The sequence below is a fragment of the Chaetodon auriga genome, chromosome 3, assembly GCF_051107435.1.
Source record: "Chaetodon auriga isolate fChaAug3 chromosome 3, fChaAug3.hap1, whole genome shotgun sequence".
NCBI lineage: Eukaryota > Metazoa > Chordata > Actinopteri > Chaetodontiformes > Chaetodontidae > Chaetodon > Chaetodon auriga.
The window spans coordinates 16,098,845-16,113,778 of record NC_135076.1 but is presented as its reverse complement, the minus strand read 5'-3'; the positions used below and the strand labels follow the sequence as shown (position 1 = coordinate 16,113,778).

At 41.0% G+C, this 14,934-nt stretch overlaps 1 protein-coding gene across 6 annotated transcripts in view; it reads right to left on the bottom strand.

Moving 5' to 3' along the window:
- LOC143317772 (arf-GAP with coiled-coil, ANK repeat and PH domain-containing protein 2-like) overlaps positions 1–14,934 on the bottom strand; it is a 49,239-nt gene that overhangs the window by 10,160 nt on the left and 24,145 nt on the right. For 2 of the 6 annotated variants that reach the window (XM_076725764.1, XM_076725768.1), the window contains exons 7-15: positions 14,279–14,323; positions 14,103–14,198; positions 9,248–9,322; positions 7,768–7,779; positions 2,147–2,259; positions 1,510–1,561; positions 1,089–1,189; positions 814–922; positions 302–510 (exon numbers count right to left, since the gene is read on the bottom strand). In XM_076725764.1, coding sequence (XP_076581879.1) covers positions 302–510; positions 814–922; positions 1,089–1,189; positions 1,510–1,561; positions 2,147–2,259; positions 7,768–7,779; positions 9,248–9,322; positions 14,103–14,198; positions 14,279–14,323 — 812 coding nt within the window. The remainder of the gene's footprint in view (positions 1–301; positions 511–813; positions 923–1,088; positions 1,190–1,509; positions 1,562–2,146; positions 2,260–7,767; positions 7,780–9,247; positions 9,323–14,102; positions 14,199–14,278; positions 14,324–14,934) is intronic. The other 4 variants (XM_076725766.1, XM_076725769.1, XM_076725765.1 and 1 more) reach the window with 3 other exon arrangements.

Below are 14,934 nucleotides of genomic sequence, written 5' to 3'. Positions count from 1 at the left end.
ACTCAAAATGAACTGCAATCCCACAAAGCTGTAGAAAAATAAACAAAATGTGCTGATATTCCCTCAGTTCATTTGTTTCCTTCAGTGTTTCCTGAATTTTCAGTCTTCATTTAAGAGTTTAATGACTGTGTATCTTGATTTTCCTTACCTTTTCTTTTTAGTTATCATTTTATGTATCTCAGTGGCTCTTTAGAAATGCAGGTCCTGCTTTTGCTGCCATCCTTATGTGTCTAGCGGTTGTAACCTCAAAATTAATAGACCTATTATGAGGATGTATTTAGGAAAAACCATAGCACTTTACCTGTGGATCCCAGAACATTGTATGCAGAGCGTGATGCCCAGATTGATGCTGGCCCAGCGAGGGTCTGGCTGGCCACAGTCGCAACAGCAGGCATTGCCAGGGATGGCCAGGACCTTCTGCAGGGCACTCTCTCCTTTCAGTGATCTCTCCTTTGGCTCCCCACCAGAGTCCAGGCTCCCTGTCGACGTGGACGACTTCCTATCCAGCTTCTGACAGGAGAGAGATGGGGGGTTACGGAGACACCCAGAAAGATGGCAAAGTATCATTAAGATTAGACAGAAGGAAAATAAATTCAATTAAACTTCATCTCTGTGGTGTAACTGGGGCATTGTAGCAGCAAATACTACAGAGGGATTAAACAGAAAAACTGAATGTAAACATGAGTAAAACTGGTGTTATAGATGAAAACAGGTGAATTAAAGTTTCAACTCATGATTTATTTAGCTTACGTATCTAAAGTATACGTGAATCCCTTCAACTATCCGCTCAGTGTCACAGTGCTTGTTTATTACCTCGCCGTCATCTCCCTTGTCGCGGAAGGCGGTGGCAATGCTGTTCTGGACGGCTTTGATCCAGGCCTGTCGCAACTTCTCTGAGTCTGCCTGCATCATACAGCTCCTGCTGGGACACATAAACATCACACAACTGCTGTCTGCTGTACGTGTGTGTGTGTGTGTGTGTGTGTGTGTTAGGTACACTGCTACTCCACCTTCCCACCTTTAGTTACATATTCCAGTGCTCATTAGACTTGATAGGGAGGGACATTTGACTGGTGACTCAAACTTACTTGGTGGGTGACACCACTTCGAAACAGAAGCGACGCTCTATGTCCTCACAGTGTTTGACTGTGCATAGTCTCAGGTCTTCCACCACCACTGTGGGGTTGTCCTGAGGTGATAACACAGAAGCTTTGGTTAGAACATGCATACGTATGTTTCCCATACTTTAATGTAGCATGTTGCCAGTGCAAAGTGTGTCTAACAAAGCCACAAGATGTTCTTGTCAAAGTTCCCCTGAATTGCAGCAAAAATATTAGGCTGAGTTTATCCTATGCTAAACAACTAAAACACTTTTAACAACTAAAACTTCTTAAGAGAAGCTGCAGCATCCTGTAAAAAAAATAGGGGTGGGGGGGTTGGTATTTGTGCTGGAAGTCAAACACATGCATATTTGATTTTGGTCAGTGTGCAGGGAGTCACTTGACATACCTTAAATTTCTTCTGGTACACTAGCTGATTGTTCTGAATGGAGAACCAACGCCTGAAAACAGGTCACAAGAAAAGCAAAGTCACATGCAGATGCCAGTGACGCTCCTACAGTACAGCAACAACTTTTGACATCGTTTTAGAATAGTTGAAAGTGATGCTAGAGAGAGAGCTGATGAGAAGATTTGGTTATTCAGAGGGCCACTGTGTCAGAGTGTCTTTATTCTTCATTTTGGAGGAACAGTCTAATCTTCCAAAAACTGCATTATTTGCAGTTTTGTAGAGTTTTGTACATATTCACTTTGGAATACAATCATGAGAGGAACAGCAATCCCAACAAAAGCCTGATCGGCACATGTTTACTAGAGGTCTACTGAGTGAGTTATTTGGGTCAAGTGGTGTGATTCATTCAATCCTGTGAGTGTGATTAAAAAAATCCTTACCGAAACAAAATTTCACAGTACTTGCTGAAGTATTAAAATGTAAAGCACCTTTAAAAACTCTGCTCTACATTTTGATGACAGTGCTTGCCCTCCTAAATCTATAATAAGCCCATAAGAGCTTATCACAACGTTCCTTATCACAAAATTGAATTTTCAATCTACTCATAAAGATGCTAATTGAACTGTGTCTGTGGTACCTGTTCCACGTCTTGAAGGCATTGCTGGCCCTCTTAAAGAGATAACCCTCCATGGCGATGCCGTTGTCTGCATCCACATTGTACTCCAGCTTGGTGTCGTCATTTGAGAAGTCCTAACACACGAGACGGGACGAGAAAAAGATGGAAAGATAGTGAGAGTGTCAGAACAAAAGAGAGAGGAGCAAAGACAAAGGACAGAGAGGAGAAGGTGCAATTTAAATATTCCATGTAATAAGGATTGACAATGTTGACGTCTTTTTTCTGGTATAGAGTGACTCTGCTCACACCAAGAAGCACACAAACAACAGTCATAGCTTATACTCACAAAGTAATAATTTCTACAGTGAATTCAGAGTATTGCCTGAGAGAGAAGGTTAAATATAGATGAAACTAAATACTGAAAGACCTCGATTGTGCAGTTGTATTCCACTGAAATTTGTCAAGGCTTCAAACTGTTTTACTTGATCCACATCCCCCCTGTGTCACTGCTTTGACAAGTCAAAATGTGTACTGACAGTACATAACCAGCTAAAGGTTCATACAACATTTATTTTTTTTATTGTGTGCAATAAACAAAAGATAAAGGTACAAAGTCAGCCATCTGCCCATTACTGTTACACTCTTTAAATTAAGGCAACAAATTGAGGCTACATGAAAAATACTGGAGATATGAAAAACTGCACTGATGAATGTTGTGATTACATAGTTACTTAACTACAGCAGGTGTAGGTGTATTAGTTATTGTCCTCCAAAGAGGAAAGTAGCAAAGTTGGCTTGAGCTTTCATGCATCCTTTCTCTCACTTACTCTGCCGCTGCTGTAACCTGATCTGCTGTGTTGCCATGGGACTGTGCCTGTGGCCAGTCTAGCTTTAACTACCTGAGCTGCTGCCACACTTTCCTAACACCCTCCCAGCATTCTCAGCTTCAAGTGACACTGAACACCGAAATGCATGCATGCGTGTGTGTGTGTGTGTGTGTGTGTGTGTGTGTGTGTGTGTGTGTGTGTGTGTGTGTTCTTGTGGAGTCACTTTACACCAAGTGTCACCATCTCCTCAACCAATTACAGCATGAGGTCTGTTACTGTAATGAGCTGTGGAATCATCCTCTCTGTTGTCTTTGTGGAAACATCCAGAGGCTGACACAGAGCGGTTTGATTCACCTCGTCCTCCATTAGGACACCAATTAGACAAAACAAAAAAGTATAATCTCAACAAGCAGAAGTGAGTTCAAATATTAAGAGCAGCGTTTACTGTATGCAGTGAGAGTTTAACTTGGTGGACTGACAGGACGTCTTACAGTAAAGGTCCAATAGTCATTTTTTGGACAAAGTCTCTACACGCATCTTGTCAGCTGTTCAGTTTATGACAAACTTTAAAATGTTCATTAATGCAGTCATTACTATGGTTACTATCAAGCCATGCTTTGAGGTTGCAATCCTGTGACGTATTCAAACTGCTTTTTAAAAAGCACAGACTGCTGGCATGTGACCAAAACACTCCTCACAGAATAAGCAAAAATACACACACAATCCCTCGTACAGTTAACCTGTTAAGTAAAATATGTCAACATGGTAATTCTGTGTGCTGAGTGGAAATGACCTCAGTCATCCAGCTGGTGGTGACAATGACTCCTATTTCCTTTTTACTTCCTGGAAAGCACCTGTGCTAAATATACACACAAGATGGGACAAATTGGATGTATTAAGATTCTATATATTGCTATTGGAAAGCAGTGGAGGAAACTATAAAAAAGGTTGAGAGTTTTTGAATCCTGACAATATTTTTCTGTCTTTGCTCTCTTTATGTTACTCTGTTTCATGATTTGATATTTTAAGAGTATTATTTTAAACCTTTCTTATAAATCACATTTTTACCTTGGCACAAAGAGCATATGGTTGGAACTGAGGATGAGAGTCCTCTCCAATACTTAAACATTTATGTTAATTTATACACGTATGGTTTGGAAACTTTCAGTCAGGGAAGTGCACTTGAGTACAGATCAACAGCAAGCTAAAATCTACGTGTTGCAGACTCCCACAGTGAACAGTTCCACCTACAGAGACACTCTACAGATTTGTAGCCTGTATGTGTGTTTGGTGTAGAACAATGTGTAGTGTAAGTGTGAGTGTAGAATCACTTCTCACAATGTCTATTTACTTCTAGCGCATGACAGCACATTGCCTCTTTGTGCATGCATGTTGCCTGTCATTGCTTGGATCTGTTAATGTAACCTGAGCAAAAGCTTAAGTTAAATCCCTCTGCCCTATGATACCATGGTGTATCAGATGGATGGATACGCACACACACACACACACACACACACACACACACACACACACACACACACACACACACACAAAGTCAGACACAATGTTCCAGCATGACATACACTGGGACAACTGAGGTTATTTTGGACAAGGGGAGCGAACTGTGTCTGTATTAAGCTTCTGAACAGAAAGACAATGGAAAGTATGAGCCCAAGCATTCAGCAAATCACTTTTAGAAGTATTGCCACACAAATCTCAATATAAGATGACAATGTATAGAAAAGTAAGGACCACAAACACATAACTCAGAGCCTCAGCAGTGGTATGATGCCTGAACGGATAAAGAAACCACCCATAATCCATCTTAGACCAGAAAAAACATGACACTAGCACTGACCTCTTTGATTCATGTGTGCGTTCACTCACACATGTACACACACATATTCATACAACCACAAACAATCCCTGATTAAGACTGAGGCCAAAGAATGACACACATTTAGTTGCTGTCATGTGAAAACCCTCCTGGTTCTCTTGTTTCAACTGTGGGTTGAGAAATCTCTCTGACCAGCTCGGGCTGGGAAACCATTTTTAACCCTGTTACACGCATTTAAAAACGGGTAGTGGTCAAACTTGGGGCAGTTGCTCTCAGTTCCTGAAACATTCTAGAGATGAAAGGTTTTCGCCTGACAACAGAGATACAGTCACAGAGGTACAGTTATTATCTAACAAGCAAAAAAATTGACAGTGGACTGCAAAGCAACAAACCACTCACTGCCTTCAAACCAGCAGTTCACTGAGTTCACTGTCGCAGACTCTGGCACCGACAATGAGGCATCAAAATAAACATGCTGCATAATCAAGACACATCAACACAAATGCATGTGTAACACTCTCAAATGAGAAAACAAACGGAGGCGCAAACATCTACACAAACACTGCGATGCAGTCTCTTAGTGTGTGCAGGAGAGCAGAGGAGATGACAGACTGGGGCAGGTAGGGTTACAGACGGAAGTCAGATGGAAATCGATGCAGTGACTCTACGTACAGAGGTCGACCTCCAAGCGCAAAAGTTGCGGTAGTCTGGTAAAGAGTGGAGCTCAGTCGCCTCCTAAAATGTCACATACAGCAAAAGAACGGCACACAGAGAAAAGAAATATGCATTTCCTTGCTAACACTGAGGCATTTTACATATCATGGATTTATCAGAATAAAAACAGGCCAACAGCAACAGAAAACACTCAAGCTTAAGAAGCACACACATAAACACAGACAGTTACTATAAATAGCAATGTCACAGAGACACCGTGCAGACAAAGACACCCACACTCTCTAACTCAATTGCCCTCCTTGAGCTGCACTCACCAGATACCAAACATAGTGGAAACGGCTGAAAATCTTCATTTTCCACAGACCTTATGGAACGTATGTGTGTGTGTGTGTGTGAGAGAGTTTCCCCGTGAGGCCGGTGAATCTTCGCTATCTCAAAGTCTCCCTGTGCAGCATCTCAACGCTGCTCCGTGTCTCTAAGCAGCCTGGCCTGCCTCTTCAGCAAACCCTCACCTCCTCCTCTCCTGTGCCTGTGTAAGTCTGTCAAAACTTTCGTCACTGCCTCTCCTGCTCCTCCTCCCGAGGCCTCATGCGCTAAGCGAAGGTCACCTGCGTGTGTGTATGTGTGTGTGTGTGTGTGTGTGATGTTGGTGTGAGTGCTGGGTTAGAATAATCAAGTGGACTTTGTAGAGGAGCTCAGTCATCAAACATTTATACTGACTTCAGACTTAACAGGCGTGCACTCAGCTTTCCCCCTCACTCGTTACGATGTAAATAAAATAGCAATCCTTTAACAATGCTGAATGTTTGTTATGTATGAGCGTTTAAAATCTTTGCATTGAGTGTGTATGAATGGTGAAAGACTGGCTAATTCTTGCAGAAAATCAATTTTAATATCATATCCGTTTCAAAAGCAACAACACACATCTTGTTTCTTTATGAGATGGGACAATGTTTAAGTCAGCAGCCCGTCTCCCTCTCCTGCAGCACCATCCTGTCACTGTCATGCCCTGTGGTCACAGTGCTGCTGCTGAGTTAAGCACACAGGCAGACAAGAGGCATACTAAACACAACCTCGTGACCCCTTCAACTCTCATGAGGATGGAAGGTTTCATCAATACAATGATAATGGGAAAGGTTTATGTGCAAGCGCAAATATCGTGGACAGTATGTACAGCAATGAAAAGTCGTAAAAAAATATAGTAAAGGCGGCAATATGGAAAGGTTTTAGTGACAAAAATTCAACTAACAATTCACTCATTAGTTTATAAGACTCCTGCCTTTCAAAACATTCTGTGCCAGGTGGAGTTTCACAACACCGCCAGCGTGTCCAGCCTTTACACAGATTTCAACTAATAAGTGATGACGATGGCAGCAAGAGTAAATGAGCTGGATCACCAACAACAAAACAAAGGAAGGAGCACATGTAGAAGTTTGTTTTATTAATGTTAGCGCAAATGGCACTAATCACTAAGGCCCCTACAGATCATTACATCAGTTTATACAAATTATACTTAATCAAATCAGCATTGGACATTCTATTTGAGGTGGTAAAGTAGCTTGCTGGGCCACAGATACAGTCCCTGCTACAGCAAGTACAAGTCTATAACTTGACTTTAAGAAAGTATGGGGAAGCCTATATTACATATACACATACATATATATTACATATATGTCAGCCTAATATTACATTAAATAACCTTTGTGCACTTTGAGTTTCCCAATCATCTGAACTGACAAGCTTGCTTTTACCTATTTCCAAGTTCACATGCCGGTACATTTCTTTTTCACTGCACTTGTAGAATGTCATACTATCAGCCCTCTTCACCTCATTGAAGAGGAAATCTATGAGAGATAACTGATAATAAATGTGATTCTGGACATCATTAAGCGAGCCAGTATCAAATACACTTTATCTGGTTTAACATCTGCAAACAATGAAACCAACTAAGCCCAAAAAAGCAGCATTGAGAAAAGTCACGTGCAGTGAGGCAGAATGGTAACAGTCTTACTTTGATGAATGAATTGTGGGTGATGTAAACATACAAACTTAAACAAGTTTGTATGTAAACATACAAACTAAACTGCAAAAGGCACAAGGACGTGTGTGATAACTGAAATCTATCAAATGGCATCACATCATGCATGATGCCAGTTTAACCTCATGATGAACAAGCTCACTCGTCTTGCCACATATGACGTGAGCAGCAGAGGTGGAGTCCAAGCAGGTGTGCAAAGTATCTATCCTACCATACAGACATGACACAGAAATGATGGTCAGGAAGGAAGATTAAGAGAGCTTACCTGCAGAGCAGCCTGAAGCGAGTAGAAGAAGAAGAGATGGGGGGAAAAAGAGCAGTAGTGGAAGAAAAGAGGAGACAGTTGGTTAGGAGTGTCTGTGTATAAAGCGCCAGACGTGAGAGAGCAGTGGGAGCGAGGCAATATAAAAATAGCAACTACATAAATTGAGGGAGGGGGAGTGGAGGATAGGTGCTCAAGGACAGGCAGAAGTTGGCACATGTACCATCACTGACCGAGCAAAAGCGTAGAGAAAGAGAGAGAGAGGACAAGAGGCAAAAGAAAAATACAGAGGAAGAAGGCAGACACACAAAAAAATTCTAAACTCGACAGATGGAAGCAGAGACGATGAAAAAAGGGAGACGTCTCAGAAGGAGAACTACTGGCACGAGGGGCCTGAAATGAACGTCACTGATGTTTAAATTAACAGAAGCACAGCAGGCAACAGCTGGGTAAAGAACCGACAGATGCTGTCTAGAGTTAACGATGCTGTGTGATGTACAATTAAAGTGAAGGTCAATTAATCACCACCACATATGTAACGAATCTCCCTGAAAACTGCTTAGCTTCTATTCTGTTCACAGAGCTCCAAGATTTCAGTGTTCAAAGTTAACAGAAACCAAAAGGAAGAAATATTCTTTGACATCTAGGAAATGTGAGTGAAATGAAACATTTAGGGGCAAAAAATGCTCTGACTGTTTTAAGTTCTGCTGTTGCCTCTTTAGGTTTTATTTCTTGTCAAAACTTCTGGTTGGTAATGTATCAACAAGTGTGACTCATTGTGGATATTGGGGTTGGCATGGGTGCTGACCATATATGGGACAGTACTGCAACCCAACCTTGTTTGTTTGGAAATGGGTTTCCGTCAGCAGTCAATAATGCATGGGTGCGTGGCCTGAGATCATCCATAAGGATCACTTTACACCTGAGGCTGGAGTACTACCTCCATTCACTCACATAACAAATGTGCAGTAAAGGGCTGAAATTACTACCTTATATGTATATCTTATATGAATGCTCACTTGGGGATATCAACTTGTTTCTATGCATTTTTTTCTTTCTTTTGCTAATAACTTGTCATTTGAATTTTAATGAACAAAGCAAAATGAAGCCATCGAGGGGCGTTGTGATGAGCAACTGGCCATGGGGTACAGCAAAAGTCCTGCAAGATCCCAGCTGAGTGCTGTGGGTTTACTTTTAATTGGAGGAGGCCTGACTGCAATAAGAAAGGCTTTGTGACCAAAGGCAAGTGGATCTAACAGCCATAAAGTTACCACACACGCTGAGTGTTTTTCAGGTTGCTTGTCAGAAGAAAGGAGGGCAACACTGGGATGATTTTCATTCATAACTGCAGACCTAATTATGTTGTACTGTGATCTGTGTGCCAAGAGCTAAAAGTGTGAATGCTGCCTCAGTTTGATGTGCTTTGTACATTTGTGTTTAAATACGAGTGAAGATGGGACTGTATCTGTGAGTGTCAGTGTACCTTTTGCTGGATGGTGGAGTGTTTCTGCTCCATGTCCCTCTTCTCTTTGGCAGCATCAACCACCAGCTGGTCCAACTGCAAGAGACAGAACAACTGATTAGTCAAGCTTACTGAACCACCTGGTCACACGTATTTCATTCAAAACAGCACACGCAGACGTTTAAGACACATTTTCAGTTCTTCTTTTATTTACTGTTTCGAATTCAAAGGACTTCAACCCAAAAGTACACATATTTATTCTGATTCAAGGCAAAACACGAACTCATTGCATTCTTTATCTTGATTTTATTTATGTCAGACAAGGCAGGTTAAAATATTCTTTCACTTGCATTCGAATGGTGTTCTGTATGTGTGAGTGCAGTAACGGTCTATTATTCCCTTTTCTTTTTTTTTTTTTTTTAAGAGCGTAAATGATTCCAGCAAATAACCAACTTTCCACAGGCCACATCAAGACAAGACAGGCCTGCACCTCTAACCAAAATGGACTGTGGCACAGAGGCTTCATCATGTGTGAAATTGGATGGGGGGTGACTGATTCTCCTCATCCCTGCGAGTAACCATCGCGTGTAAACAGGACAACAAAGGCTCTTCTGAGCAGAGAAGAAAGCAGCAAATTGAAAGACAGGAAGTCATATGGTGGTGCTGAAAATGTGCCAGCTTGCCTTGCAGCAGTGAATTCTACTTTTATGACTTGTCTAAATCAGCATGTCTCCATCCTCAGACACAAAAAGATCAGTATCTGATTTTAGGTCAGTGTGATACACGTGCATAAGGGGTGAGTACGGTTCAAAGCAGCAGTTAGCCAAATGCTCAAGAAGGCAGTGTGATAGAAGTACTGTACTTTGGAGGATGTAACAGATTTATCTGCCAGGCACAGACCGCCTCAAATCACACCCGATTAACTTGTTTCTCTTCTTCACACTTGTTATATAAATTTGGCTTGACAACAGGTTTGTCAAGAAACTCTTAATTGTTGTCATGGAGCCAACCTAGTCCTCTTTCTTATACAACTTAAAGCGACAAAATGTAAATTATCATTTGGATATGTTCAGCATAATCACCGTCTTTGTGACCCCATTAATGCACTATATGCTTTGAAAGCCTTGATTTCTTTCAAATTAGGCTATGGAGATGTGTGCTAAGTTGTAACAATCATGGAAGAAAAGGAGAGAAGAAAGAAGAAAATGAAAACAGGAAAGAGAAATGTGACAGGCATGCTAAACATGAGTTTCATGTTTACCCCTGATTGACTGCATTCATCAGCTGCTTTTTAATACCTGTGGTGGTTTTATGGACGCTGTAGAACAACTTCAAGCTAAAATACAAAAGCGGGTCACAGAGAAGCCATTGTATCAAATGAGAGAAAGAGGGAGGAAGCAACAATTTACTTCCTTTCTGATCTTTGGACTGTAGCTTTTAGCAGCTACATTTTTCATCAAAATAAAATACCACTAAATTAACTTTGCTTTCTTTCACAGAATACACAATATACAATTTTTGAGAAAAAATATGCAAAAAAAAGAGCTTTCCAATAATTTTAGAGAATAGCATCAGTGAGTGCCGGTCTTTTGTTTTGCTTGGAGAGGAAATGGGTGGACGGCAGAGCAGCAGGCTGATAACATCAGATGGGAAATGTTTTCCCCTGCCTCAACATAACAACTAGTCCAGTCCAGTCCATGACATCTATCTGCCTCTATCTGTATCTGCAAAGGCAGGTGTGTGTGTGTGTGTGTGTGTGTGTGTGTGTGTGTGTGTGTTTATATGCCTATCTCAAATTTTGTGATAGTGACTCAGCTTAACTTTAACATCTTATCTATCGTACTATGCAGCCCCTGCTGACGATATCAGCAGACACAGTCGGCTCAAATGTTTCATTCTGCCTGTATTTGCACCAATCCGAAGCATTCTGGTCACCCTGCGCTCTGCTCAGATCTGTCTTGACATGAAACTACAAGCTGCATGATTCATGGAAAAGATACAAAACATCCCTTTGAATGACTATATTCACTAAAAATGTGTTCAACTGAGGCTTTGTGTGATGGAAACTTCAATCAGCAGAGCATCTTATATTTAGAAGCAGCTGAGGGGCGGAAAAAGTAGCAAATTTGACATGAATCATTATTCATTCAAACACATTTGACATGGAACTTCAGAAATCTCACATGGTTAAGAGGATATTGATCCCAGATACTTCCATGTGTAAGTCTCTTATTATTCCCCCTTCTGTACCCCCCTGTATAAGTTACAGCCTATATAAAAGCTCAATTCACAAACAACCACAGGAACATCACTGTAACAGCTCCTTGGTTTCTTTCCAACAAGTGTGTGTAACCCATCTTCCTAATTTTTTTCTGGCCACCATTTTTTAGAATCTTTTTGGTTCCTAGAAGTTGTAATTTTCTGTCCTCAAGCAAAAACAATATCATGCAAGACAGCGAAACATCCCTATGTCTCATATATATATATAAATAAATATATAAATATAAATAAATATATATAAATATACACACACACACACATATATATGAGCGTACATTACTTTTACACAGGGTAAGAAAACAAATTTATTTGTTCATCTCCCACTTCTATCATTTCCTCTCACCAAACTTAAACTATAGACTAGGCAAAGAAAAATGTGCTAGCATTAATTTTCGCACCCTTGATCTCTTTCTCATTGGTTACGAGCATCAAGTCATATTACCAGACCTGTTGGCAGCTCCTCCACACCTCCCTGCACAGCCTCTCCACCTTCTTCAGCTTCATGATGTAGAGGAGAAAAGAAATAATCCACAATCCGCTTGTCACTGCTTCCCACTGCTCGGCCTCTGATCTTCCTGTCCTTTCAGTTTTGCACAGTTCCAAATTCAGTGCGACAGGCTTACAATCCTCACGACGCAGCTATACTTCAGTTGTTCGCTGGCTTGAAACCAACCCTCTTTTTCCCTCCCTCTCCACGATCTGGTTTCTTTTGCACTTCTCGTCCTTTTTCATCGCCAGTCTTGCAGTCTTTTAAGTGCTGAGGGCTTACAGTCCATGCCTTTCCATTCTACTTCGATCACTTTTTCTTGGAGAAGATTACATTATCCCTTATCCCTTCCTAAAATCTGCTTTTCAAAGTGGGTACTGCCTTCCCCCTTTTCCTTTCCCAGCACTCTTTGGTCCTTTCTGTCAATTTCTAGTGATAGTAACAGCATCAGATGGTTCCAACTTCAGAGCATGAGGGTTAGAAACCACACTCTTTCCTCCAATCCAATTTACAGGACCACTGTCTCTTCAGATCTGGCTTCTAAAACGGTCTTTTTTTCCCTGTTTCTCAAATAAAAAAAACAGTTTGTTTCCTTTTTGTCTTTTTCCTGTTTGTTCAGACATCAGAAAAACATGTTTACGAGCTACACTTCTCTCTTAAGATGTGCTCTCTAGTTTTTCTTTCTGCTCTTCTGAAGCTCCTCACTCCGTGGCTTCCCTCCTTTCTTCTTTGATCTTGCACCAAATTTTGAGAAAAATCGTCTCCTCATTCAGCTCTTCTACTGCTCCAGCCTTAGAGTTTAAATTCCACAACCTAAAGCATCAATCTCTGGTTTCTTTGCTGTGTTTTCGCTCAGCTGACTGTCAACCCAATGAGTCTGACTGTGGGAAAACCCTTTTCCAGCCCTCTGGTTGCTTTCTTCCTCATTCCTGCTCACTGTAACAGCAGCTCCACTGTGATAATCATCTTAAAGTCACATTCAGGCTGGCTTCAGAGGGAAGACTCTGTTTATCAGAGGATGCACACACACTCACACACACACAGGGAGCTAGACTGTGACAAGATGACAGCAGTTGACACACACAAAGAGAAGCGAGAAGGTCGTCTGGAGGTGAAGGTCAAAGTGCAGCTGTACCGCTCCCTAATGATGCCAGTGTAAACCCAGGAAGAGGGCCAAAAGTTACATTTCAGAGTCACCACCTGAAACACTGCCTCCAAGCTCGAAATGAGCCCCTAAACAGGAACGCTGTTTAGGTAATCAAACAATACTGTCCTCGTCCACATAATAAAAAGTGTTTACCCATGACTGTGCACTGGTATGTAAACTTAGCTAACCTTTATTCTGCTACTCAGCTAAAAATAGATTCATGTTTGCTTATGTTGCAAGAGTTTATATAATGTGTTCTAATAACACTGCAAGTGTTGTTTGTTTTTAAGTATCAAATTAAAATCAAGGCAAGAAGTGAAACATAAATGATAATCTATCCAAATTAATTTCTTAGCTGACAACGTGAAAGCAGAGAATTCCCTTTGACATCAAATGAATGTGGAACAGTGGAAACGACATAAGTTTGAAAAATTAGAATAAAATATTTCAATAAAAACAATTAAATAACATTTCTAACAGATTTCTGGGTGATTTAATAAACTGGCATTTTATTAAATAGCACTATTGTTGATATTAAAAATTGTATGCCCCCTATGATGTAATAATGACTGCTAAGTTTTACATTTCATGTTTGATTACAGTTTTATGACAAATATCTCAACCAGAGATATAACCATTTAGCAAGAAGACTTTGAATTTAGCTGGTTGTTTCTGTCAATTTCTCTCTGTGTGTGTGTGTGTGTGTGTGTGTGTGTGTGTGTGTGTGTGTGTGTGTCGGATTATGCAAAAGTTCTGTCAGAGTTTAAGATTTGCATCCAGAGACACACAGTCAAGTCTTCAATTACAGCATTTTTGCACCTATTATGTCCAAGAAAACGGAGCACTGTGTAACTGCTGCTGAAGCTTTGTGTTTGGTGACTGTCATATGTCATATGATGCATACAGATGCTACCTTGTGCGTGTGTGCATGTGTGTCCACTTGTGTATACTATTGCCTGTACCTGTCCTCCGAGCAGTTTCATTAAAGGTTGTAGTTCACTGAAGAGGTCATATCCTTGGTGGAAGAAAGTCAGGTGGGCGTACATGAAGGACAACATCTGTGAAGACGACATGAATATTCAGAGAGCTAACAGGGCTGCTGCAGAGATCATCTGAGCTGAAAGAAAAGTATACATACTGATTTCAGGATTTCCGATCTTCTCTTGGACTGCAGCACATTGATCTGTAATGAACAAACAAAATGATGAGAAGTATGAAGGGCTTTCTATCGTTGGTGCTTTCGTTTTTGCTAATAATGAAATAAGAAAAACACATACAAGAAGCAAACCACTACTGCCAAAATTAAGAAGGGAGAAATGCACAGAGAGAAATAGCGGCAGAGGGGCAGATAAAAAGAGACAAAAATAGACATGAGTCAGAAGGGGAAATAAGGTAAGATGCTGGAGATGAAACCAAAAGAAGAACCTCTTATGAAAAAGGCAAATGAATGAAAGAAAGCAGACAAGTGTGAAATTAATCAAACTGAAGTAGAAAATCACACCGTCACCCCAAGCATTTCTGGACAGTAGTTCTTTGTACCAGCACCAGGGGGAGCTCCATGTCTCATGTTTCTCCCAAAGATGCTGTTGCAGCCTGTGTCATCTATCATCCCCATCATCCTGCTGCATTCATTGTGACCTCCTCTCTCTCTCTCTCTCTCTCTCTCTCTGTGTGTGTCTGTAGCAGACTCCTCCTCCTCCTCCTCCTCCTCCTCAGCTAATTATCATTATGCTGCTCATCTAGCCAGGAAGGTTATCTTAGGCTAATGTTGCAGAGCAGAGATAAGTTATGGCA